This window comes from Jaculus jaculus, chromosome 1 (assembly GCF_020740685.1).
Source record: "Jaculus jaculus isolate mJacJac1 chromosome 1, mJacJac1.mat.Y.cur, whole genome shotgun sequence".
Lineage (NCBI taxonomy): Eukaryota > Metazoa > Chordata > Mammalia > Rodentia > Dipodidae > Jaculus > Jaculus jaculus.
Window position 1 is genome coordinate 331,632,365 of NC_059102.1, and position 25,889 is coordinate 331,658,253.

At 48.2% G+C, this 25,889-nt stretch overlaps 1 protein-coding gene across 1 annotated transcript; it reads left to right on the forward strand.

Moving 5' to 3' along the window:
* Positions 1-12,898: 12,898 nt before the first annotated feature.
* Positions 12,899-22,724, forward strand: Sertad4 (SERTA domain containing 4). Its single transcript, XM_045132682.1, has 4 exons — positions 12,899-12,928; positions 16,979-17,171; positions 18,446-18,561; positions 20,261-22,724. The coding sequence occupies exons 2-4, from the start codon at positions 16,997-16,999 to the stop codon at positions 21,005-21,007; spliced, it is 1,038 nt and encodes a 345-aa protein (XP_044988617.1). The 5' UTR covers positions 12,899-12,928; positions 16,979-16,996; the 3' UTR covers positions 21,008-22,724.
* The last annotated feature ends 3,165 nt before the right edge of the window (positions 22,725-25,889 follow it).

The window sequence follows — 25,889 nt, forward strand, 5'->3', positions numbered from 1 at the left end:
CTACTCAGCGGTAAAGAAAAATGAAGTTATGAAATTTGCAGGAAAATGGATGGATCTGGATAGGATTATACTAAGTGAGGTAACCCAGGCCCAGAAAGCCAAATGTCCCATGTTCTGTCTCATATGTGGATCCTAGATAGATAAAGATGACTGGGCTTCTGTATGAGAAGGAAAAAGCTCAGTAGCAGAGGCCAGGAAGCCCAAAAAGAGATACAAAGGGAAGAGAAAGGAAGGGAGGAGGGTATTTAATGGGTTGGTATTGTATATATGTAAGTAGAAGAATAGATTAACAGGGGGGGAAAGGCCCAAAGTGAGGTCAGGGGAGGAGACTGAGTAAAGGAAAGGTGGAGGGAGGGCTAAGCAAAAACTAAGAGGATATAAATAAATCATATGGAATCTTCTGATTTTGGACAATGGAACACTCAGGAGCTGTAGATCATTGCCAGAAAATTTTCAGTGCCAGGGATGGGATACCTTCCAGTGAGTTATTGGCCAGGGAGGTCTCTGATGCCCCCAAAACATTACAGGCCATTGCTGAGGCCCTTGGTTTCCCACCAGGAATCGATGGTAAGACCCTATTGCTGAAGACTCCACATACTTGGGCTGCAAGGCCACTGAGAAATCCTGCTGGAACTGAGCTGACAACCTCCACGATGTAGACCAGCTGACAGAAAGCTGGAAGAAGCCATTCTACATGCAGTTCAATGGGAAAAAGAAATACCACCAGTGAAGATACTCAACAGTGGACACTGGAAGCCTTATAATTGGCCAGCCAGGCCAAATGAGCCAATGGGTGCAATAGTGGCACATCTGTCATGGTGGGAACCAACTGCTCTCCAATTGGACTGGAGGCCCGCTCCAAGGGAGGGAATACATCCCTAATATTGAAAACTTAAAACAGGGGTAGGCATGAGCCCTAGGGGTGTAACATCTGCTGATGTCTGGATAAATGTATATACTATGCTTATCAAACTGCCCAGTAAGCACTTCTCTTAACATTCATACCCTTATATTAATGCTACTCTCCCTTTGGGTTGAGAATCTTCTCTTTTCAGCTGGTAGTGACCTTGGGACGACTCAGAAGGTATCATGGTGCTGGAAAGAAGTGACTAGAGTATCAAGTAACATCTTGATCACATCTTGCAAGGCTCAGGGTCTAATGCGGAAGAGGTGGCGGAAAGAATGTAAGAGCCAAAGGAAGGGTTGGCCTCCTTACAACATGCTCCCTCCAGACACAAAATGGCCTGCATATCCATGACCTCATAGTGCCTGACACTACCTGCACAAGACCATCAGGGAAAGATCACGACATCAAATAAAAGAGAGACTTAATTGAGATGGGGAGGGGATATGATGGAGAATGGAATTTCAAAGGGGAAAAGGTGGGAAGGGAGGGTATTACCATGGGATATTTTTTATAATCATGGAAAATGTTTTTAAAAATTGAGAAAAAAAATAAAATAAGATTTTTAAAAACAAGAAGTATTACCCAGTTGTATTCCTCATTATGAAGTGTGATAGAGAATGTCACTGACCATACTGTGGAAGTAATGGGAAATGTAAACAAATTCTCAAGATGTCGACAAGAGTTGCTTTCTCGATGGTGTGACAGACACCTGGCCAGGAGCAGTTGGAGGGGGAAGGTCTGTTTAGGTACACAATTTTAGGGGATGATTTGGGAAGGCTGGTTACATTTCATCTTCAGTTAGGCAACTTACAGCAGATAGAAAATAGGATCACGCAATCAAACCTCAAAGCCCACCTCCAGTGATCCACTTCCTCCAGGACTCCACTTCCTAAGGGCTCCACAATCTTCCAAAACACCACCAGAAGCTGAGCACATGAACTCCGGGGGGGGGGGGGGGGCTTTTTCACATTCTGCCCCAGTATCTGTAAGAACTATAATGAGACATGCACACATGTGACATCTACTAGATAGTCGATGGTGTTTCTGCAGAAAAGATAACTGAGGGTTAGGAAGACAGCTTGGTCAATAAAGTGCTTATCTTGCAAGCACGAGGGCCCAAGTTCCATCCCCTCAACCCATGTAACAATGCCAGGCATGCTGGTGCACGCCTGTAATCACAATCCGGGGAAGGTGAAGATAAGAGAATCTGGCCAGGCCAAGCCAGGCCAGGCCAAAAGAGCTCTAAAGAACAACACCTGGACTGTGGAGATGGCTTAGCAGTTAAGGCACTTGCCTGTAAAGCCTAAGGACCCAGGTTTGATTCCCCAGTATCCATGTAAGCCAGATGTACAAGGTGGCACATGTGCCTGGAGTTTGTTTGCAGTGGCTGGAAGCCCTGGCGTACTCATTCTCTTTCTCTCTGCCTCTTTCTCTCAGTCAAATAAATAATTAATTAAAAAAGAATGATACCTGAGGTTGTCCTCTTGCCTCCATATGCACATGCTCATGAATGTATGTCACTTGTACACACATATGAACACACAAATACACACACACAATCTAGATATTAGGAATAACCAGGAGATTGTAATCCAGACAGTGTATGTCCCTTGAGTTTTAAATTGGGATCAGTTTGTGGAGTGATTCAGCTGATCTTATTGGGTCTGAAGAACATGACACAGACCTTTCAGTGACAGGAGCCTGGACTCGGTGGAGGGTGGAGATGTCACTGGAAGATCTGAAGCCAGCGCTGACATCTGGGCCAGGAAAGTGCCATAAGTGCACGTTGCCATGACGCCCACTTACTGAACCAGAGAATCTGCCAGGAGTCATCTGACGCTTCTCACCTAGCCTACCTTAGTTTTCAAAAACAGTCGTGACACGCCAAGACCAACAGAAAACAAAACTGCATTCATTCACAGAAAAGCAATTCATCTTGATGGAGCTGCTTTCAGCATACCCTGTGTCTGGTCATGCCACAGGTTCTTCCTGTAATCTTCGTGTGCGTGTGTGTGTGTCTGCCTGCCTGCCTGTCTACCATCTTCATAGGCTTAATTTTATAGGTTTAGATTTAGACTATCATAGAGTGAAGACAGTTCCCATAGACAACATTGTTAATATCTTACATAAGTATGTACTTTTTTTCCATAGCTAAGGGACCAGTGTTGACACCTAACGTTTAAGAACCATACTTACTGGGATTTTTTTTTTTTTCCCTTGGCACCAAATGTCCTTTTGTACTCCAGGGACATTGAGTGGCATTTAGTCACCCTGTTTCCTTATACTGCTCTCTCTGGGTGACGGTTTCTCATACTTTCCTTGCTTTTTATGACCTTGACCATTTCAAGGATGATGCCAAGGTATTCCGGAGAACATTTGCCCTGCAAATAGGATGGTCTGATATTCTCTCAGGGTTAGACTGAAGTTGTGGGTTTGGGGAGGGGCTGCTGCAGAGGAAAAGGCATGAGGCCAAGCAGAGCAAAAAGGGCTGAGCAGAAGGCCTTACCACACCAGGTTCTGGGTTTGATCCCCAGCCCTGCAGATACCTGATGTGACAGGTCACCTCTGACCTCAGCACTTAGGGGCCAGAGGCAGGGGATCAGGAGTTTAAGGTGATCTTCAACTATATAGTGAGTTTGAGACTCGTCTGGAGTATGAGACTCTGCCTCAAAAAAAAAAGTAGTCACAGAAAGCATCTGGTGCACAGTAGGTCTTCAGCACACTGCAGGTCTTCAGCACACTGCACTACCGTGAGCAGGCAGGGAGCTGCTGGACGGCTCCCTCCGGAGTAACCACATGGGGTGGGCCTGTTTGGACAGGTCTGCCTTGGCTGACAGTGCTGGGGATGCCCCTGCACATCCCTTTCCTTGTTCTCTCCTAGCTTCTCAATCTCCTTTACTTCTTTCCTCCCCCTCTTTTCTTCTCAGCTGCCGTTGCCTCACTTTCATTCTCCTTGACTGCACTGTCTTGCCAAACCTTCCCCACTGCCAGCCCCTTTGTCACTGTGGCGTTTCTGCAGCGGTGGTGACTGGTGACTGATGGCTCCTCCCTCAGGTGTCAGGGAAAGGCAGGGGCTGGCAGGAGTAGAGAAAACGTGCGGGCGTGGGGACACAGATTCATTCCCGCATTTGTTTGTTTGGTTTTAAGTGGTTGCTTTGGTGATCCTATTACCACAAAGGGTAATGATATTTGGGAATAAAAGCCTATGAATAAGTAATAATAATAGAAGCAGACCCAGAGCTGTGGGATAGAAAACTCACAGCACAGCCTGCCATTTCTGCCCTGTCTGCAAAGCCTCCTCCTTGACTAAGCTTCAGCCTATGGCCAGTGGTCAGGGTCAGAGGGGCTGGGACCACCCACTGCGCTCAGCCTCTCCACTGGGCTTCCACCAAGTGACCAGAGCGGAAAATGTAAAAGGTATTCATTTAGGAATGGAAACTACCGCGAGCCCTGTGGTCCACTGTGAGAGCTTCACGTTTCCTGCGATGGTGATTCTTCAAGGAGTCATCGTGGTTCCACGAACTGCTGTAACCAGGCTGCCCAGGCATCCAGCTAAAGGCTGAGCCAGGCGAGCCCTAGGGAAATCTGAGAGGACACTACAACTCAGATGTGAATGCAGGCCATAGCATCAGAGGCAACGCACGGGCATCCTGCCAAGTCCTGAGTCTCCAAGAATCTCCACAGACAACTGTCAAGCAAGCCAGGACTCTGCTTGGCATGCCTGCCTGTGGGCCAGGAAGACAGGCTCCTGAAGACTGGAAACCAGACCTTACAACGACTGAGCAATGGCTCTGGGGCCAACTGGGGTCTCCAACTTACTGTTTTAATGGCTAAGGTGACAGGCTAGGACGTTTTCCAGATTCTGCAAGAGCGCAGACACCGCTGCCCCTCCTGGCCCATCTGCGCCCCTCCCCGCCGGCACCGGGAGGCTGTTAGGGCAGAACTGTACAAGTGGGAAACACCCATCACATGCAGCCGGAATATTAACTCCACCAGGAAGCCTTTATATGCCATTACTTTAGAAAGGATTCCTTGTTAGTCCTACCATTAAACAATTAAATTGTCAGAGATGAATCTGGGCCTGTGTGCAGAGCTCGCCTGTGTGTGCGGGATGCGTAATTTCCCGCTCAGGTGATGTCTGCGGCAGGCTCTCTCCCCGCCCCCGCCTTCCTCCCTCTGCCTTTTTCCTCCCTGATTTTATGCTCTTGCCGTTACATTGTGGAAAATAAGAATATCTTCCCGACGGGATCAGCAGGCTTTGTTTTGAACTTCGATGTGCTTGCACGGCCTATACTGCTCATGAGATGGGAGCAGAGCGACCTTCAGATGAGCCCGTCCTGGCCCACTGCCACGGCCTCGGCTGGCTGCCGTGATTCCCTTCTCTCCTTTCCACCCTCATCAGGGCCTTGTGCCTAACTGGGCGACTTCACTCACATTGCCTGACCTGTGAAAATCAAACATACTTGTGGAAATGGACGCACTTCACTCACACCTCTTCGTTAATTATTGTAGTAAAGAGGAGCACACCACTTAAATTTAGTAACATTGAACACTTACACATGTGCACATGCACATGCAGCGCCCCACGGCACTGCCTCCTGACTGTTCTTAGGAAGTCTGCGTGGGGCCCGTATGGAAGACGCAGGGGTCCAGCTTCTGCTAAGGCTGTCCCCTGTTTGGAACTCGCTCCTCTTGTCTTAGGTTTTTTTTTTTTTTTTTTTTTTTTTTTTATTTTTAAGTAGGATAACAAATGTTTGGCTTTATACACCTTCTCCTACCACACAGAATGACTTCTGTTTATAGAAGCCTGATGCCTTCTGACTCTAGACCTCCATGTACCTGTGTGGTCCCTCTTTCACCAAAATCTGTCTCCTATTTCCTCTTTTTTCAGTAATTCACATTTTAGTGCTGTGGAAAGTACAGGCCTATCTACTTGGGTTTTAGTTTGTTATGTAAAAGTTTAAACCCACTCTAGCTGGGAGGGGGGGAGCTCAGACGTTACCACCTCCTCAGGCAATCCTTCTTTTTCCACTGAGCTCCCAACACCAGCACAGACAACGTTCCAAATACAAGGGTTTTTGAGCTGGGGTAGGCTTTGACCCTGCAGTGCCCTGGTCGGAGGAGTCCTGTCTCCTCACCTTCACGCGGGGTTTCCTCCTGCCTTGGGACCGGGTACCACCCACATGCCCTTAAGACCTCTTTCCCATGGAATCCTGATGAATGCTCATGTTTACAGAGTTCTGGTTACAATACTCCTTCAGCCACAATTAGGTTAACAGCACTGAGAATTTCTATATTTTAAATTGAAAACTTCACCAAGTATGTTAAAAGAACAGCTCTCTACAACTAATTAGTAAGTTTACTGTAAACCCATTCCTACCTAACCATTAACGTAGGCCTCCCCAACAATACCCTGAGCAAGGGGCCACAGATGTCACAGGGTTTCCACTCAGAAATAATAGCTCATTGACTTACACTACATCTGAAATCATGCCATTAATTATTAGTGGCTTTGATTAAAGTTTCTGTAGTGTTATGACACTCCTATTAAAATACAAATATCCCTGAGGGAGATAACACTCAAAGCTCATTATCAATGATTTGCATCTTTTCAGGGATTATTTCAGGATTATCTGATGAAATAAATCACTTTCCACTTGTGATAGAACATAAGTAAAGATGGCTCAGAACAAGCTCCGCATGTAATTACCTCTGCTGTGCCAACAGGGCATGCTACCAAAGCTATGGATCCCCCCCCCAAACTTCTAAGCCAGAGTCTTTTATACTGCTGAGTACAGATATACCTGAAAGAGTCCACAGAGGAAGCCCACAATTGGTATTTCAACTCTGAATCAATGGATTTGCCAGTTTACTGAAGGATCTGATCTCAGTCTTTCACATTTAATTGTCTGCAAATGCCTTCCACTGATTAAGTCCTCAGATTTCAACCTCATTATGTGAAATAACCACATGCTTTTATTTTTTTGAGGCAGCGTCACACTCTAGCCCAGACTGGCCTGTAACTCACTCAGTAGCCCAGGCTGGCCTCCAACTCATCGTGATCCTCAGACCTCGGCCTCCCCAACGCTGGGACTGAAGTCATGAGCCACCATGCTTGGCTCTAACCCTCTAATTCATATAATTTGTTCCTATGTTCCATCTCAGGCCAGAATACTTGTTTGTCTGTTGGGCATCTCCATCTGCTTTCCCAGCGAACACCTCATATCCATGCACCCTGAGCCAACGTACCATATTCCCTTCCAACCTGTGTCTTCTCATCCATTGTAGATTCACATAGCCCCCTGGTGACCTGACCAGTAACCTCAGTCACCTTCCACACTTCTCATTCCCCACAACTCAGTGATGACAGCCTGAGCATGTCGGCTCTGGGCCACCTCCCATCCATCACCCTTTGCAAGACCACCACTCTAATGCGCACCCACGCTCTCTTGCTGGGCTGCTGAGCAGCAACTGAGTGTCCACGGGGCAGTCTCCATCCTGAGTCTGGCTGTCATCATGTCCTCCCCAGGCCAACCCCCCTAATTCTCATTGCTTACTGAACTAAAACCCGACTCCCCTTGCTTTCCAGTGTACACTGTGATCTGGCTTCATCCACTGTCCACTTTCACATTCTCTCCAAAGGAACGGGAGCACTCGCTTGTCCCTCCACCAAGCACCCATGTGTCTGCGCTATCTGAAGCACTAAACGGTTCCTCTATGCTAAGCTTGTCTTTGCTGCTCACCTTACTGACATGACAGAGCCCTGCTCCCTCTTGACCTGGCTCAACTCTTGCAGCGCAGTGCACATAATTACCGAACTGTTTCTGGGTGAGTTTGAAGAATGGTGGGAAAGAAAGTGGAGGAGTTTCTGGCTTCTGCAGGGTAGCTTGCCAAGAAGTGACAGTATCACGTTCTGGAGAAAAGCTGGGCACACTCTGAGTGATCGTTAGCCTCAGACAGCCCCGAGCATGGAGATCGGTGCTGGGGAAGGAAGCCCTGGTCCAGAGCACCCGCATCTGCAGGTGGGGTCCTGGGCAGAAGAGCAGGGGCAGCACGACACTTCTGAGTGCCAGAGATTGTGGTGAAGTCTTCAGGCTCTAGAACACTGCAAACAGGTGACAGCGCGAGGAAAAAGAATTCCGGAAGAGGCAAACGAGTTAGTGACTTTAAAAAAGCCAGCTGCCTGTTTCATGTCCTATGTTAGCCAGCTTTGCTTGTGTTTCTGACCACTTAAAAATGACTTTTCAATCAACTGCCCAACCAGGACATTTATTAAGGACTTTTGGTGTGTTAGCTGCTGAAGATATGAAGGTAACAGACAAAAACATCTACTATATGTAGCAAAAGGAGTGATAAACAGAATGTAAACAAAATGCAGTGCTTAGTAATCCATCTTCTAGGTTAAAATAAAGCAAAACAAGGCTGGAGAGATAACCCCATTGTTATGGGCTCTTCCTTGCAAAGCCTAATATTGCCCAGGTTTGAGTCCCCAGTACCCACAAAAAGCCAGATGCACAAAGTGGTACATGCATCTGGAGTTTATTTACAATGACAAGAGGCCCTGGCATGCCTATCCTGGCCTATCCTGGCTCTCTCTCTCTCTTTCTGTGTCTGACTCTTTCTCTCTGTCTCTGTATCTCTCAAATAATTTTTTTTAAAAGATAAAATAAATAAAACAAAACAGAAGTGAAATGTTAGAACTGAAAGCCTAGTCAGACTTGTTAAAAAGGTGGTATTTGAGCAAAGATGTGAGAGAAGTGAGTGTCCATGTGTGCAGCTGGCCATCCAGGCAGAGAAAGCCACTGATGCAGATGTCCTGGGGTAAGGTAGGCCCCGTATGCCGGAGGAACAAAGACAGAGTGGCTATAGCAGCTGAGGGCAGAATGTCAGAGAAATGAGGCGATGCTTTCATCCTTTATGCTCCATTGCAAAGTTCTGGCTTTTACTCTCAGTGAAGAGGGAGGCCTTAGAAAGTGTCTGAGCAACAGCTGAGCTAGTGGCTCAGCTAAGAGCTGATTACAGACGGGCCATGGAGTAAAGCAGGCAGCCCAGTTAGGAGGCTCTGGCAATGTCCCAAGTAAGGAGTTGGACCAAGGGTGATGGTAATGGCAATGCTGAGTCATAACCAGAGAAATGAAGGTGGCTCCTCAAGGAATATTCAATATAGTGCAAGGAAGAGCAAAGCTAATACAAGCTTGTTGCCTGAGCAGCTAGAAAAATAGTGATGGTGAGCTTCATTAATGGAGAATGTCAAGGTTGCACCAATCGGGGCAGCAGAAACATTATGGTTGCTTTTTCAATCTAGGAAGTTTTTGTTCGTTTTGTTTTTGGTGGAGTCTCACTCTAGTCCAGGCTAACCTGGAATTCACTATGGAGTTTCAGGGTGACCTCGAACTCTTGGTGGGATCCTCCTACCTCTGCCTCCCAAGTGCTGGGTTGCTGGAATTAAAGGCGTGTGCCACTATTCCTGGCTTGATCTAGAAAGTTTTTGATACCTACTAGACTCTAAGTGGATTCTGAAGGTTGGGAGAGTCTGGGCTGGGGATATAAATTTAAGAGTCATCAGAATATAGACAGTGTTGCCGGGCGTGGTGGCGCACGCCTTTAATCCCGGTACTCGGGAGGCAGAGGTAGGGGGATCGCCGTGAGTTTGAGGCCACCCTGAGACTCCATAGTGAATTCCAGGTCAGCCTGGGCTTGAAAAACCAAAAAAAGAAAAAAAGAATATAGACAGTGCCTGAAGCAAAGAGACTGGATAGAGACCACAGGAATGGCTACAGAGAAGAGACACGGTCCTGGGACTGAGCTTAAGGAAAGGGGACTTGACACTGCCAGTGACACAGGAAGCAAACCAGGGCTGTATCCTGCCAGCCACAGGTAGTGGGAAGAAAGAACCGCAAACCGTTCATGTGCTACTCCCAGGCCGCGTGACCTGAGAACTGAGGTGGGCTCTGCTTTGGAGCACTCAGGTGATGCTGACAAGTGTTGGTGGGGTGATGGGTAAGAAAGTCTAACAGAAGATGGGAGAATGGAAGGAGAATCAGTGGTAGAGAGTCGATGCATCTTTTATGTTATAACATAGTTGTATGTATTTTTCAGCCAGTAATTCAAATTTTGGGGGGTGTAGGTGTTTCTATTATATGCATGTATATGGGCGTACACGTGTGAAGGTCAGGGGACAACTTTGGGGTGTTGGCCCTCTCCTCCCGCCTTGATGCAGGGTCTCTCTTACTGTCTGTCCCTGGGATCACTAGGCTAGCTGCCCCTGGAGGGTGTTGGCATGTTGGGCTTACAGACGCAGGCCTTACATGCATCTGGCTTTAGGTGGGTTCTGGGATCCAAACTTGGGGTGAAGGGCTTGCGAGCTGCAGGCGCTGTTAACCACTGAGCTATGTGCCCAGCCCAGCAATGCAGATGTTTAAAAATTAACACAATTGGGTCTTGAGCCTTCAGCGTTCTAAGTCAGATTTTCCTTGCATAATCTTCCTTTTAAACGAGAAAGGGTTTTGTGAAGTGGGTTTCGGCAGTTTTAAGTCTGGCACTCTGAAACTGAAGAAAAACAGTCACTGCTTTCAGTGAATTTGCAGCTCAAAGTATTTTAAGTTTTAAAATCAAATGTTTTTCTTGCAAGTTCACACACACATATGCACATATATCCCAAATGATGACATCACAGAACTCAGTTAACATTGTCATCTATAAATAGCCTTTGCTCATCCCAAATATTTCATAATTGGTTGACAGTTCTTATGCCACAGACACAACTCATAAGCCTGAGGCCTTTACCGATGTTTCTCATGCCATACACATTGTTGGCGGCCCTCTCTACTTGCAGGCACAGGCTCCTGCAGTCTACAAGTGGACCCTCACTCTCAGAACACCGTTCAATGGGAGACAAAAGCAGGCCAGGGGCTGGGCGAGGTGGCGCACACCTTTAATCCCAGCACTGGGGAGGCAGAGGAAGGAGGATCACTGTGAATTCAAGGCCACCCTGAGACTACAGAGTGAATTCCAGGTCAGCCTGCGCTAGAGTGAGACTCCACCACCACCTCCAAGAACAAAGCCAAACAAAACAAACAAACAAAAACAGAAAGCAGGGCAGAAAAGAAGAACATCGCTAACCAACATTGGGACAGGGTGGGGTCACTCTCTCACTCAGAAGCACACGTCTCAGGATGAGGGGCAGCAACTTGACTCTTGGGATGGCGAGTCTGCTCCATCCAAGGGCACCACCAATTTCCCAGAAGGCTCCTTTTTCAGCGACCTAGGGAGCTCCAGTGATGAGTACAAACCCCACGACTGTGAGTCTTGGACTATCTTGCAGTTTTTCGCTTAATTTGTTACTTTGGGCTCTATGTATTTTGACCTAGACAAGTGTGTGGGGATCGTCTTCAAATGCTCTCAAACTTTCGCATATGTAGGGAGATGGAAACAGTACTAAGCCTTGCCCCACTCCGAGCCCACACAGTTCGTGCTTGATTCGTGGGTCAATCATCAGGCCTACATTCCGACTGAGAGTTTCAATGTTTGCACTATGTCAAATGTCCTTGCGCCTTTCCTCCCCCTGCCCACTCTAATGGGCATGCAGCTCTCATTGAATAAAAAATGGCATCTTTACAATAATTGTCTATGCTGTGCAAGAGCCAGTGCAATTTAATGTGGTTTAGGATAAAGCAAGATGGATGTTCTATTCCCAATTTCAGGCATGCCACCCAGGATTGTCTTTTGGGAAAACTGAAATGAAGTTCTTGGTTGTCTTGTTTTCAGCATAATTGCTTTCTCTTGGCTTTCTAACACTCTAAAACCTCTGAGTGCCTTTAATGCACAAAGTTCAACAGAAACACCTTCAAAACAGATTAGTTCTAATGATGCTTAATATGTGTTTGTGTTTTATTGAACAAAGCACATTTGCTTTAAAAAATGACGGAAATTCACTTAGCAGTATGTCACCCAAATTTTAAGTCTACAAATAAATGGGAAACATTTATTACACAAATTTAATTACAGTTCTAAGAAATCAACATGCAAATTAGATCGAATTCAATTCCATCTCCACTCCTGTCCCTCAGTCTGTGCGACTCCTGGATTCCCAGGGACCAGGCGGCCAGGGGCTGGCTTCTCAGCCTAGGCTGCTTCAAAGAAGTGTTCTATTTCGCACATCTGGCATAGAGGCAGTAAACAAACACCACAGTCTTTGTAACACTTGGCACAGGTGCCGCCCCTCCCCCTCTTTGATCAGGTGTCCCCCTTCCAAGCCTCTGGTTCGTCACACCTGAAGTGACCCATGTCCACGATGGTGGGTCCTTAGAAGTTTAATGTTTTTTTTTTTTTTTTAAGCTCCAGTCGAGTCCACCACAGCATGATTCTGGGACTGGGGCTTCCACCACATTCCCTCCACCACGAACAAGCTCGCCTATTACTTCTCCATTTCCTGGAGACCTCCCCCACACCCCTTCCCCGGGGGCATGCAGTGCACCCGGGACCCGCCGGTGCCCGCGGCCGCAGGGCCAGGCTGCGCTGTCACACCCGGGCCGCTGGGGACGCAGGGGGCCTCGCTGGGCCCGGCCGGCGCTGACAGCTGGTCCTCATCTCCGTCCGCCGCAGCGGGGGAGAGAAAGTCTCCTGCACAGGGTGGGAAAGGCGCAGATTTCCTTTCTTTCCTTCCTTTCTTTTTTTAATCACACGCACACACAGGAGAGGTTGCAGGGAAGGCTTCGGGGGCCTGGGGGCGGGGCGGGCGGGCGGGCCCCGAGCAGCCGGCGGGGCGGCGGGCGCAGGAGGCGGGCGGGGAGCGCGCCTGTCATGTTCCCGCGCTCGCTCGCCCCGGGGGCACCGGCTCAGCCGTGCTCGGAAATCCGCGGGGAAATGGCAAGCGGGCTTGACGGCTGCCTCGCGCTCCTCGCCTCCCCGAGCCGCTCGTTTCCGTGAGCGTCCGCGGCGGGACCTGCGGGACCGGCTCGCCCGGCGGCGGCGGCGGGCCCGGGCCGCGCGGAGGACGGCGGCGGTGCGGCGGGCCGCGCGGTAAGGACCGCGGGGGCGCGGGCGCGGGCGGTGACCCCGGCGCGGGGAGGCGGCGGGGGCCGGGGCGCTGCGCGGGGGCTGCCCGGGCCCTTCCTTCCTTCCTCCTTCCCGGGCGCCAGCCGCCCCCGCGAGACCCCCGCGTGCCCGGCCGGGAGGAGGAGGTTGAGCCGGGGCGGGGTCGGGGCCGCGGCCGGGCAGGTGGGCGGGCGGCGGGGCGACGGAGCCGGAGCGCGCCCCAGAACCGGCTGGTCCGCGGGAGCCGCCACCTCCGCCCTTGCTCCGGGCCGCCTGCGGAGCCGCGCGGCGGGCGGCGGCGGCTCTGTCCTCGGCTCCGCTCCGCGGCTCCCGCCCCCGCGTCCTCTCCGCCCGCAACTTTGCCGAGCGCCCGCCCGGCCGCGGAGGGGAGCCGAGCCGAGCGAGGGCAGCGGACGGCGCCGTCCTCCCGGCCCGGCCACCCCGGCCCCGGCTCGGCGAGCGCACGCGGGCCGCTGCGGGCTGGCTGGAGCGCGGGAGCCCGGCCAGCCGCCGTGAGTCATTGCCTTGGAATCCTACCTTTGGCGTGTATTTCCCTTAGAAGGAAACTTGGTGGGCTTTTTTTTTTTTCTTTTTTTGCTAAAAGAGAGAGAATGAATAATCACAGCTCTTATCCTTAAGGAGAAGCACCTTGGAAGACAACTTGCCTTTGTTCCCACCCGGGCTTCTTACTTTCCCCGCGGGCCCCAGGCCGGCCAGAGGCTGCCCCCAGCCCAGGACCGAGGCCTGGGGACGCGACCCCGATCCCCCGTGGGGGCTGCGGTGGAACCGGTGCGGTGGCCCTCCGCCCCCAGCCCTACCCCGCCGCCTCGAGCTTGGGCGCGGAGACAACGGGGCTCCCAGGCGGGAGTCCCTGGCTGCAGAGGCCCACCCAGCCCCCGAGTTCCTGCCCTGAAACCGGCAGGGACACCTCGGGGACGTGCAGAAAAGCGGTATCTGTCCGTTTAGGAGGGTTGAAGGGTTTTTCTTCTTCCCACCCAGCTCCTTCCCTGTGCCACCAGGGCGAGCCCGACCAGCTGTTGAGGTCTTGTCTGGGACAATGTGTTCCCCCTGGGTGCGAGCAGTTCACCTGGGCGCACTGGAGGCTCTTGCCCTGCTGTCCAGGGTTGGACTCTGTCTGCCAGCTGCAAGCGATGCCCTTCAGCATTTCCCAGTCTGCAGTGAGGGGAGGAGGGCGATGCTTTATGACACTGTTTCAGGACCAAGAGCCCGGTTACGTTCCAGGTGCCTCCGAAGCCGTACTGGTCCATGGTATTAACGTGGCAGTGGCTCCAAGGGACTAGGCAGCGGGCTCATCTGGAATGCCAAATCCTACAGATGCCTGAATACTAGGAATGTTTGATGGGAACCCTTGACCTCTAGCCTTCAGCTTGAGGGGTCATTGCACTCTGCCCGCTTGGGTGATAGGACAGTTGCAGCGGAGCCTGAGGGTGATGAGTTGGGTCTTAAAAAAATTTTAAACCCATGAATAGATGGGACGCAAGTTAACACCCTCCTTTTAAACCCACTCATTTCTTGTCTTACATTTGCCATCATTTATGTTTGTGGCTAAATTTAAGATGAAGAGTCTAAGTTTGTAGACCTGGCCTTTTGAATTCCATAGCAGAATTGTCATGACTAACACTCTCCATATAGGACAAGTAAAGATTCGTGCTAAACATGGGCTCCCAGTGCTAGGCAGTCATGCTTCCAGGACATTAAGCTTGCCTCCTAACAGCCCAGAGTAAGTTCCAAGTAAACCAAGACCCATTGCACAATCTCCTCTCAAATAATCCCAGCTCATTCATGCTCTACCCAGGCTCACATAAATCACTTGCAGAACCCTGCCTTTCTCGTGTAGGATCTTGTGTGTAACAGTTTCCAATTTGACAAAGAAAAAAAAAACTACTGAAATTAGATGTTATAAACACAAGAAACAGCAGAGCTAAAACTTACTATGCCACACTTCAGGTTCAAATGATGGAATCTGTGTTGGAAACAATACTAACAAATAAATGCATTGAAATTCCAACAACCACAAGGGTTGCTTCTCTAAAGTCATTAAAATATAACAAACCTCGAATAACATGAAGCAGCACCAGGCCATTAATGTCCTATTAAGCAAAGGTAATGACTGCCAGGAGCTTGCCAGGGCTGTCTTTCTTTAGGGGTATGGGCTTGTCAGCCTGCTTTTGTTTATGTGTTAAAAAAAAAAAAAAAAAAAAAGTTACACCAGGCACAGGCTTGAGTCTTCCCAGAATTCATCACAAAAGTGAGAGGAAATTTCATAAATTTCGAGCTGGAAAATATGGTTGTCAATCAGAGGGCCAAGATCTGCTCCTGCCCGCTGCTTGACAGGAGTGTCTCTTAGGCTCAGTTAAGAAATGGGACCAATTCATGAACCTTCCAAGAAAGAAAGTATCATGAATTTGACACTCTGCTTGGGCTCAGAGCCTGGGAGTCAATGGGAACAATAGCTAAGTTTCCTAAATCAGTGGAGGCTAAAATTTCTTGGTTGGTGATGCAGAGAAAGATGAACATCCCTTGTCATTTCCTGATAGAAAATTGTTTGACTCTTACCCTCCCCCCTTCTTCCTCAATAAGGTTGTCTAGTAAGGCCTGGCTCATGTCTTTTTGAAAAGAGAAATGGAAGGTCAACTCAGCCAGATTCTAATTCCACCCCCTGACCAAGTCACCTCCCTTGTCTGCAGTGGGGCTGAGGCTGAAAGGGAGACACAGCAACGCCTGTGAAAGTCTTCTGCCAAGAGCTGTTCTGTCAGCTAGAGGACTTTGTCCCTTTGATGAAACTGAGGTTTGCCCTTCCTAGACCCTTCCTTTCCTCACCTGGAAGTGGCCCAAGCTAGAGCTGCCCTGTTTGGGGAGTGATAGTCTCCCCCAAAGACTATACACTGTCTAATGTGGGAAGGAAAGAGAATATTCAGAAAGCAAGTCTTACATCACTCTGTGGTCCCTGGGTCTTTATGCTAATATCAGACTCTTCCCTGAAACTTACTCTTCATCCTACCCTTGAGGGAGGGTCAAAGGACCCCAGAAAGGACCAAGTGAAAACACTGGACCCCCGTTAAAGTGGGCCTATAGCCTGAGTAGGTTGGGGGTCGGTTAGCAGGAGCTTCACTGGCGGGTTCCCCAGAGTCACTGGGAAGGGTGGACACTGGAGAGAAGGACAGTGATATGTTGGAAAGTTCCCGCCTTGTGTCTGGACTCTGCAGTTTAAAGAGTTGCTGTCTGCCTCTGCCCTGGAGCCCTGGCTCCTGTTTAATATTCTGCCTGCTCAGTTGATGTTGTGCTTGGCTCCTATGGGACTGCAACTCACGGCTGGAAACTGGAGCCAATTTTCTGTCTTCATCTCGTAGTGTTTTGACTGGAGGCAGATCCAGTTCAGGCCGATCACGGCTGGTGGAAACAACGACCAAGTGTCTCTATAGGCTTTCCCCTGGGAGGAGAGAGTGGAGGAAGCCCAGGAACAGGGTAGAGGAGGAGGCTTAGGGGGGCACGGAACAAACTCAAGCCCACCGAATGTTGGGAAGATGACAGAGATTTCTGTGTCTGCCCTCCCCCCCCCCAGCCCATGCCACCGTTTGATTGATTAGCAGATTTCATCAAAGGAGACTCCTGGGGGGATTGATAGAAAATTGACTTCACCTTATTAATAGAAAGGAAGTGCAAGGGTTTTGGCCCTGCCTCTTAGTGGTACAGTTTATGCGGGAAGGTCAGGAGGGAGTGTTCTTAGGAGACAGAGCAGCTGTCGGAAGAGGCAGGGGGGTCTGAGAACAATGAGGACTGGGTTTGAAAGATCCACCCTGGAATGCAGACTGCTGAGCGCGGAGGCTGAGCTGACAGCAGCCAGAGTTTGCTGAGGTTTTCTTGGAAAAATAACCAGACGGTTGAGGGTGAAGGGGGGGCCGGAAGTAAAAGCTTCTTTAAGCCCAGAAGTAAGGTGTGAGAATTTTCCTGAGCTGGCTCCTGACCTGGGTTCTTTACCTGTTCTTCTCCCTTTCTTTTATTGTTTTCTTCCAGATCTTAGGGGCATCCGAGATGACTCTGGTCCTGTCCATGAACAGATTCTGTGAGCCCATTGCCTCAGAAGGAGCTGCTGAAATTTCTGGGTACCAAACACTGTGGGAGGCGGATAGCTGCAGAGGCCCGAGCCCCCCAGGGCTGGCACAAGCTTCTTTGCAGGGAGACCGCGGGGCTGGTCCCCCACTGGCAGGTACCACTCGGGACCTTCTCCTTAGGTGGTCTGGAGCCTCTTGTAGCTGAGAGCTGCTCAGTCTCAGGGCCAGGCTCTTGAGAGAGGATAGGATGTGGGTTTAAATTGCACCAGTCCTGTCCACCTGCTGGGGGATCAGTCATGGGTGGTACTTTTCAGAGAATCAGACCAAATATTGGAAGTGGGAACTGGGAATGTAGCTCATTGGTAGAGAGTTTGCCTAGCAAGCCTGAAGCCCAGGGTGTGAACCAAGCATAATTTCATAAATTTCGAGCTGGAAAATATGGTTGTCAATCAAGGTGGTGCGCACCTGTAATCCCTGCTCTCAGAAGGTGGAGACAGGAGGATCAGAAGTTCAAGGTCCTTCCTCAGCTAAATAGCAAGTTTGAGGGCCACCCTGGGCTACATCCGACCTTATCTCATAAAAGGTTTACCCCAGGCAGAAAGGAAGGAGTCTCTACTGTGGGCCTCTTTTCTTGAGAACACAGTTGACTTTGGAGTTGTATGGAAAAGAAATCCTAAGCCAAAAAAATAGCAATATGTTTTTCCTGGTGTTTGATTCTTATTTTCAAAGAAATTCCTTTGGGTTTTTGTGCAGCACTAGATTTTTTTTTTTTGTTTTGTTTTAAGAAACTAAAATACAAAACGAGATTCAGGGAAGTCTAGTTTGGTAAAACGGATTAAATGGCTGTAGTTTTTAAAAACAAGGCCCCACTTTATTTGTGGTTTTGTTACATTTTTCAGGGCAAAAAAAAAAAAAAGAAAAACTTTTCTCCAAATTTAAAATTTGAACTTTGAATATTTCAATTTGTATTTTCCAAGAAGGAATGTGATGACTCCCTTGTGTGGATAGTCATCTGTTTACCGACTCTGAAAGTGGCTGGGCTATCCATGGTTCTTGATGGGTGTATGTGAGCATGGGTGTTAGAGATCTGGGTTTAATGAAACAATTGGAATAAATGCTAATGTCAGTTCATAGCTGTTACACTCCTGCCCTTCATGAACTCTGCTGTTTGCCTGTGCAGAGTTAAGACTCTGGGTATTTAGTAAATGCTGAGAGACGTCACTTCCCTTTAATATCGCCTAAACATTCTTGCCTACCCAGGCTCACAGGGTTCTGTATGATCATAATTCTTAAGACAAATGCTTATTTTTAATCACCACATGTACAGACAAGGAGGTAGCCAACAAGAAGGAAAGGAAATGAGAGTATTTTGTTTGGAGAGCCTCTGGCAAACTGCATGTCATTTGTCATGTCTGATTTATTACCACAGGATCGCATTACAGGGGAATTTCAAATCCTGTAACAACATCCAAGATCACATACTTTAAGAGGAAGTATGTGGAAGAAGAGGATTTTCACCCACCACTCAGCAGCTGTAGCCATAAAGTATGTTTTTTTAATAGTCACTATTTTTATTAAGAGTTTAAGATACTTAGTAACAGTTGCTTGAACTATTTCCAGCAATTAAATTGTCCCACCCAGGCAATGAAAACAAGCCGCCTCTCTGTAGAGCCACATTAATCGCTGTCACTTTTTGGGGGGTCCTGGGTTACTTTTCACAAGTACTTGAAGAAAGAGCCAGAAAGAGATTCTCTACCCAGAAATAACAAAATTGTATAATGAAGCACACAACTTTTTTTCTCATGATTAAATATTACCCAAGTTGCACCAGGGCTGGGGATGTTGGGAAGTACTTAAGCTGTTTCCTGATGTCGTTCCCATCTGAGTTCCACCTGCATGGCCAGTGCTGCAGAAGTGTGTGTCCAAGATGGGGCAGTTCCCTGGGCTCTTTCTGACCTCTTGGGGTAGTCTCATTATGCCTTGTATGTGTCCACTCATACATGGTGCATCGGGTCGGGGCCTCGCTTGTTGAAATACAGAATTAATACCCAAGAAGAACCTGAGCTAAAGACGAGGCACGTGTGTGGTGGGGTTGAGACATAGGCCAGAAGCTTTGCCGCTGCTCCCATCAAGGAGGAACAGCCCCAGACCACGGTCCATAGCACTGCTGAGATTTTCAGCTGAGGGGCCTCCCTCTTTCTGAGATGTCCCTGGCTTTTGCCTGTTCTTGTAAACACAAAGGTGTTTGTTGCCACGCACTGAGCTTCTCCCTGTGTGTGTGGTCCTTGTCCCTGTTTGGTCAGTTTGCCCTGTTTTTGTTCACAGTTCCTCGGAGTCTACCACTGTTTTGCTCTTAACAACCGAAGGGCAGGCCCCAGGTACAAGCAGTTACTTACTATGGCTACCACTGCTTTCTGATTGCTACTGGAAAAAGCTGGTGTGGTGGCACCACCCATAATCCCAGCACTGGGAGACAGAAGCAAGAGCATTGATACAAGTTCAAGGCCAGCCTGGGCTACATTATATGACCCTGTCTCCAAAAATAAAAAATATAAAAATAAACCAAATTGCTTCTGGCTTTTCACCAACTGTCACCCAGTAGTAGCATCACATGGCTCAGGAGTGAGCCCTCAGTTTCCTTCTGCATCTTTCCTGCCCAACACCCAAGGCAGGTTCTTTAACTGGCAGGTCCTGCCTGGCTCTGAGCCTCCTTAAATACTACTGTTCTCTAACCAGGCAAGGCTGAGTGCAAGGATGAAAAGGGCAGCACCGAAGGCTGGATCGTATGCCCTCAGCTTTGAAATGTGCTCTCTAGGATCTGCATCTTGCATCTACTAAAAATATCTACTGGCACACAGTACATGCGTGTGTTTGTACACACATGAAACAAAGTATAGCTGGATACATTTCATCCCCATGGTGCTAACACCCAGGTCTAGAACCTAGATGTAACCAGCACCCAGCACCCTGATGCCCACCGCTGGCCGCCCGGTCTGCTGTCCTGTCTTCCGACAGCTTAGGTTAGCTGTAACTCAAGCATCTCTCCCACTCTGTGGCTGCTGCCTGGCCACACCAGTGAGTCAGCAAAGGGACAGGATGGGGACATGCACAGCTCTGGGCCCACTCTCCCAAGCAGATCCCATGGGGAGACAGAGCACAAGACTCTGCTGAGGAAAGGATATGGAATGATGACATTTTCATATGAGTCTTTTCCTAAGCTTTCTCCTCCCCTTTTGACTTTTAGACCATCTCGATTTTTGAGGAGCGAGCCCACATCCTTTACATGTCCTTGGAGAAGCTGAAGTTCATCGATGACCCCGAGGTATACCTGCGGAGGTCTGTTCTCATCAACAACCTCATGAAGAGGGTCCACGGGGAGATCCTCACGCAGAACAGCTGGTGCCTGCCGGCCTGCTCCTTCTCTGGCACCTCGGCCCAGGAGTGGTTTATGGCTCAGGACTGCCCTTACCGGAAACGACCTCGGGTGGCCAGAGAGGAGTGTGAGAAGTTTCACGCCTGCTGCCTTTACCAAGAGTGTGGTGGCCACCACCTGAATTTCCCCCTTTCTGTCAGCACCAGTGTTGGAAGTGCCTCGGCCACCTCCACCTCCTCCTCCTCCTCTTCCCCTCTGCCATTGCCCGGTTGTTCCCACCAGGTGGGTTTCCCTGAAGGCAGCACACCTCTTTACAAGAGTGATGGCCAAATGCCTGCCAATGAAATCTTTGTCACTAGTGTCCGGTCCCTTGATGTCCAGGAAAAGGCCAAATTCAGTGATGAGAAATCCAGTAATGAGACCAGCAGGGAGGGTGGCCCCCTCAGCCATGAACCTGTGGGAAATGACCTGGATTTTGAGTGCAAAGGCCAATTTTATGATTATTTTGAGACTGGATACAATGAAAAAAACATGAGTGAGTCCTGGAAAAGGTCTCTGAGGAGAAAGGAGCCTTCACCGAGTGCCAGACTGTGCTGCGCCAAAGGGAGCAAGATGTGATGTCCACCCGCCCGTGCGGGAAACTCACAGCATGATCAGCTAGCACCCATAAATTTTATTTTGAATGGATTTTATAGTTTTGTACAACTGATAAGATTATGCCATGAACATGCAGTGTCGTGTTAATGCCCAGAGAGCAGATTGCATACAACATCTGTACAGTAGGCATCAGCAAGCTACTTTTAAATGTGGTGATTTTGCCAAGAAAACAGTCAGCTTTTTGCTTAAAAGTATATCTTAGTTTTCCTACAAAAAAAAAAAAAAAAGAGATAAGTAGATTAGAGGGTGGGTGTGGAGACGATGTGATCTTGTGAAATTTTCATTGCCCCTCCAAGGAGTCTGCCACCAACCAAGAAAGTTCAACACATTTGCCAATGAATCGGGCAGTCATTCGGCAAGCAAATCCAGATAGCCAGCAGAGGATGTCTGCCCCTTCAGTAAGACATATTGTGTTTTCTGAATGAAAGACTGAAGACAGGAAACTAGATAAATGGCTCCATGGAACTGTTAAGAGGTTGCACTGAATGGGATGTAGGGTGGTGAGACAGGACTGTCTGGGCAGCGATCTACAATCTGTGGAGACTGTGTTCCCTGCAAGTTCCTGGCTTGCCCATGATGGGTGATGAGGTTACTAGGGAGGTAGGTGGTACACAGGGCGAATTTTGGTGCCTTACTTTGTCTTAATTTTTGCCAATGTGAAAATTAAGGATAAATCAGAGTTATAGCAGGGATTTAACAAACAGGAAAAGAAACACAGGGTGGATCCATATGGTTTGGAGACTGTTAACTTTGAACTGTTGCGTTCAACTTTTGATTCAACACCTATTCTAGCTTTGTTTTTTGATGCCCAGTTGCTTTGGGTCTGATGTGTTGGGAGGGTGGAGGAGCCACGATGAGGGCTGCAGAGCTTCTCTGTGGTGTGGTGGGGGTGCATCAGGAGGGTGGGGCTTTCTGGGCTCTGGGTTGTTTTGTTTTCTTGTCCAATGAAGTTCAAGAACCCGTGGCATGCGTTATATTTTGACCAGTTTTGCATCATTTCACTTGTTTAGATTATAAAAGCATGTGGTTTTTTATATATGACTTTTGCTGTTGATTAGGAAGCACAATGTTAATAAATGATGTGGTGATCGATAAGGTTTATCTTGAAGAATGTAAAGATTTTAGGTTTTGGGAAGTTATTTTGGAGAAATGGGACTTGGTCTGTCATCGCTACTGTGTATTTGGCCAACATTTTTGTCCACAATATCTTGAATTTGGACATTTTTCAAGAGTGTTAACGGTGGTGCCCTGTCCACTCCAGCCAGCTCTGCCTACAAAACAGTATTCCCATGGCCAAGGTCACGGACTGGCTTGGTTAACTCGGGCCTTTTTTAAAACAATTCTTCACAGGAACCAAATGCCAAATGGAGGAAATAGGTAAGTTCTCCCGGTTTCTCCAAGATAAGGCTTTTTAATTATTGCTATTAATATTAAATATAGGTCTCCTTCATACAGTGTATGAGTAGGGTCGGCGGGGCAGTTGTCCACAAGGACCGGTTTTTAAATCATGGTCTTGTGTCATGGCTAAATAGTCCAGTAATGTTTCGTCCTTTGTTTTCAATATTTGATAAACATTTGATGTTGAAAAGTTTAGATGATAGATGCTTGTTCATGAATGTGTTGTAATAAAGTGAGTTTTCTTGATATATATTTATTAAAATGATAAAAATTCATTACATTTTAATTTCATTTCAATGACTACCTGTCTTTTCCATTACTCTCTCTACATTAAAAAAAAAAAAAAGAAGAAGAACAGCTCAGAATTACTAGAAGCTAGTGAATGGTGACTACACAGGTGTTTTCAAAATAAATGAGTTCCTTAAGAATAAACTTAGCTTGAGGTTTAGATTTCTGTAGTTTCTGGAAACCAAATGTGTAGCATGAAGCCCTCAGTCAGGAGCTCTAGGTGATCCCTTTGTGAAATGGCAAATTGTTAAGAAGATGGTTATAACAGCATTCCACACAGCCCTGTATTCATGCTTCTTAGAAGCTAATATTTTATGTGATAAAGGGGAGAACTGGTTGAAAGCTAATTACTTTGTCAAACATAGCAGCCTTACTAGGAGTATAATACAGAGCAGGGATTTAAATACGAAAGGACTAACCCGTTTGCTTTTTGAAAGCCCCAACATTTCTAGATAATGCATCCCAGTTTCTGAGCGTGCTGTTTTTAGTTTTTTGAGACAGGGTCTGTTACGTGTCACAGACTGACATCACATCCCCATCTTCCTGCCTCACTTCTCTAGTGCTGACACGACGGGTGTCCGCTGTGCCCTGCTGGTTGATGGCTTTTGATAGCGCCCACCTGAGCTCAGGTTCTGCTCACAGAACCCACCAGACTTGCTCCTTTGTGGCCACGAGTGGCCTTCAAGTCCATCGGCAGCAGAGCCTCCCAGTGTTAGTCATCAGATTTTGTTTCTAGGGCATTTCCAGCATACTAAAAGGAATCCCTTTTCCTCCACCAAAAGAAGAATCCGTCAACACTCCTCCAAATTATGACACATGTCTGTCATTAGTGCACATGTCATGAGTGTACATGGGCCTCCTGGGCGGACTCCATGTGCCATCCATGCAATACTAAGCTAGCTCTTGCAGTGGCCAAGGCCCTCCGTGGTAAGTTAAACCCACAACAGTTCTGTGTAAGAGCCCCATAGCGACCCCGACACCTTCCGCCTGAGCTTCGGTCTGCCGGCTTGGAAACAGTGCTGCCTCCCGCTGCTGCCAGGCAAACCTGACATGGCAGAATCCAGAATACCAAAAGGGAAGGGGAGGGAAATAACTCATTTTAAAAAGTAACTCTGCCCTGCTAGAGCCCCTTTTATTACTTCTGTCCTAGCTTCTAATCGCATGTTCCAAACCCAGTCCTTTCCGGAAGTAGAAAGTCCTAGAATCTGGCCAAAGGGCAAAGAAGCCATATGTCTTCAAGCTGTTCTGTACTGTTCTGCACTTCACCTGGAAAGGGTTGGGGGCTGGAACAAGGGGGCATGAGAAGATACAAAAGCTTACAACCAGCAGAAGTCACTATTCGATACCCAATCAAACGTCAGAGGAAAGCATCTTTGACATGAGCTTTCAGGACAATGGAAACTTGGAATATTCACCTACTCCTTTGTTAAATGGGCATTAGTCAAAGCACGGCTGCCACCTTTCTGTGAGCAGGAGCAGAGCTTATAGAAGACATGGCGGAGGAGGCGCCCGCGCAATGCCAACAGCACACAAGGCGAAAGGGCTGGAACCACTTGGGAACCTTAGATCTGAAGTCACTGCCTGCAGTAAATGTAATCAGTCCCAGTTGGTTTCATCAGGCCACTTCAAAGGCAAGGTTCAGAATGACGTTGACAAAGTTGGTTTAAGCCAGACACTACCCCATGAAGAAGAAAATGAAATTGATAAGTGAAAAGATGCAATGTGTGACTTTTGGTGATGCATTTATGGTTGCTGTGCCTTGACTTGGAACTTTAAAACAAGATCTATTTTGTGTGCATGTGTGTGGTAAGCATGGTTGCATGTTTGTAGGCTTACATGTGTGTGTGTTGGTACATTTGGAGGCCTGAGGTTGATGTCTGGTGTCTTCTCAATCACTCTCCATCTTATTTTTTTAAATACTTTTATAAATTTATTTGTAAGCAGACAGAGAGAGAGTATGGGCACGCCAGGGCCTCCTGCTACTGTAAATGAACTCCAGATGCATGTACCACTTTATGCATCTGGCTTTATGTGGGCACTGGGGATTTGAACCCCTGGCCACCAAGCTTTGCAAGCAAGTGCCTCCAACTACTGAGCCATCTCTCCAGCACTCCATGGAATCTCCATCAGAGTCTGCTGCTAAACTTACAGCTCACCCAGTTCAGCTACTCTAGCCAACACGTTCTAACACTCTAGTGCTGAGGTTACAGGTGCATCCTACCTTGCACCCAGGTTTTATGTGGGTGCTGTGGATCTGAACTTAGGTCCTTGTGCTTGGGTGGCAAGCCCTATACCCACCGAGTCCCAAGGGTCTTTTATTGTTTTATTTTATTTTTAAAATATTTTATTTATTTGTTTAACAGAGAAAGAGGGAGAGAGTGCGAGAGCATGGGCGCATCAGGGCCTCCAGCCACTGCAAACAAGCTCCAGACGTGTGCACCCCTTTGTGCATCTGGCTAACATGGGTGCTGGGAAATCCATGGGTCCTTTGGCTTTGCAGGCAAACGCCGTAACCGCTAAGCCATCTTCTCCAGCCCCCAAGGGTCTTTTATGCTGCTGCAAGTCATAGCCCTGCTGCTTCTTTAGAGCTAGAGCCTGTCAGCAAGGTGTTTTCACACCGCTGACACCTCTCCATGTGGTATGGCTACATGACCCAAGGTGAGACGGTACAGTCAGAGCTGGCTTCCAGACCTGAATGTCTGCCAGGCTTTAGCTGGGAGAACTCAGTTAGGAAAAGCACTTGCCAAGATGTAAGTTATGAGCACTTGAGTCTTGTATCCTGCCATGAAGTGCATCAGCAAGTGAGTTTAATAAACCTGCTGTTTAAAATAGCCCGTAATTTCCTGTGTCTGCATTTCCCCTCAGTGCCTGTGACAGGCTGAGGAACACTAACTGAACGAAGGGAATCCGTACAAGCTGTCTGTATACTGGCCAGTGAGTAGCAGCTTCCTGGTGAACAGTCCTGGTGGGCTGGCTAAGGCTGTTTATTTTTCCCCCTTCATGTTGATTCAGTTTGCTAACTTTGAAAATGTACACTACTTATTCATAGTCTGAAACAACTGCTTTTGACCACGTTAAATAAAAATATGGATGAGCTGGAGAGATGGCTTAGAGGTTAAAGGTACTTGCTTGTAAAGCCTACCAGCCTAGGTTCAAT

What these genes read in the sequence shown, in the direction of transcription:
- Sertad4 (XM_045132682.1), top strand. Translation starts at nt 16,997, where the DNA reads ATGACTCTGGTCCTGTCCATGAACAGATTCTGTGAGCCCATTGCCTCA. An exon ending in GGCTGGTCCCCCACTGGCAG is followed by an intron (nt 17,172 to 18,445) that starts GTACCACTCGGG and finishes TTATTACCACAG; the next exon opens with GATCGCATTACAGGGGAATT. An exon ending in TCAGCAGCTGTAGCCATAAA is followed by an intron (nt 18,562 to 20,260) that starts GTATGTTTTTTT and finishes TTTGACTTTTAG; the next exon opens with ACCATCTCGATTTTTGAGGA.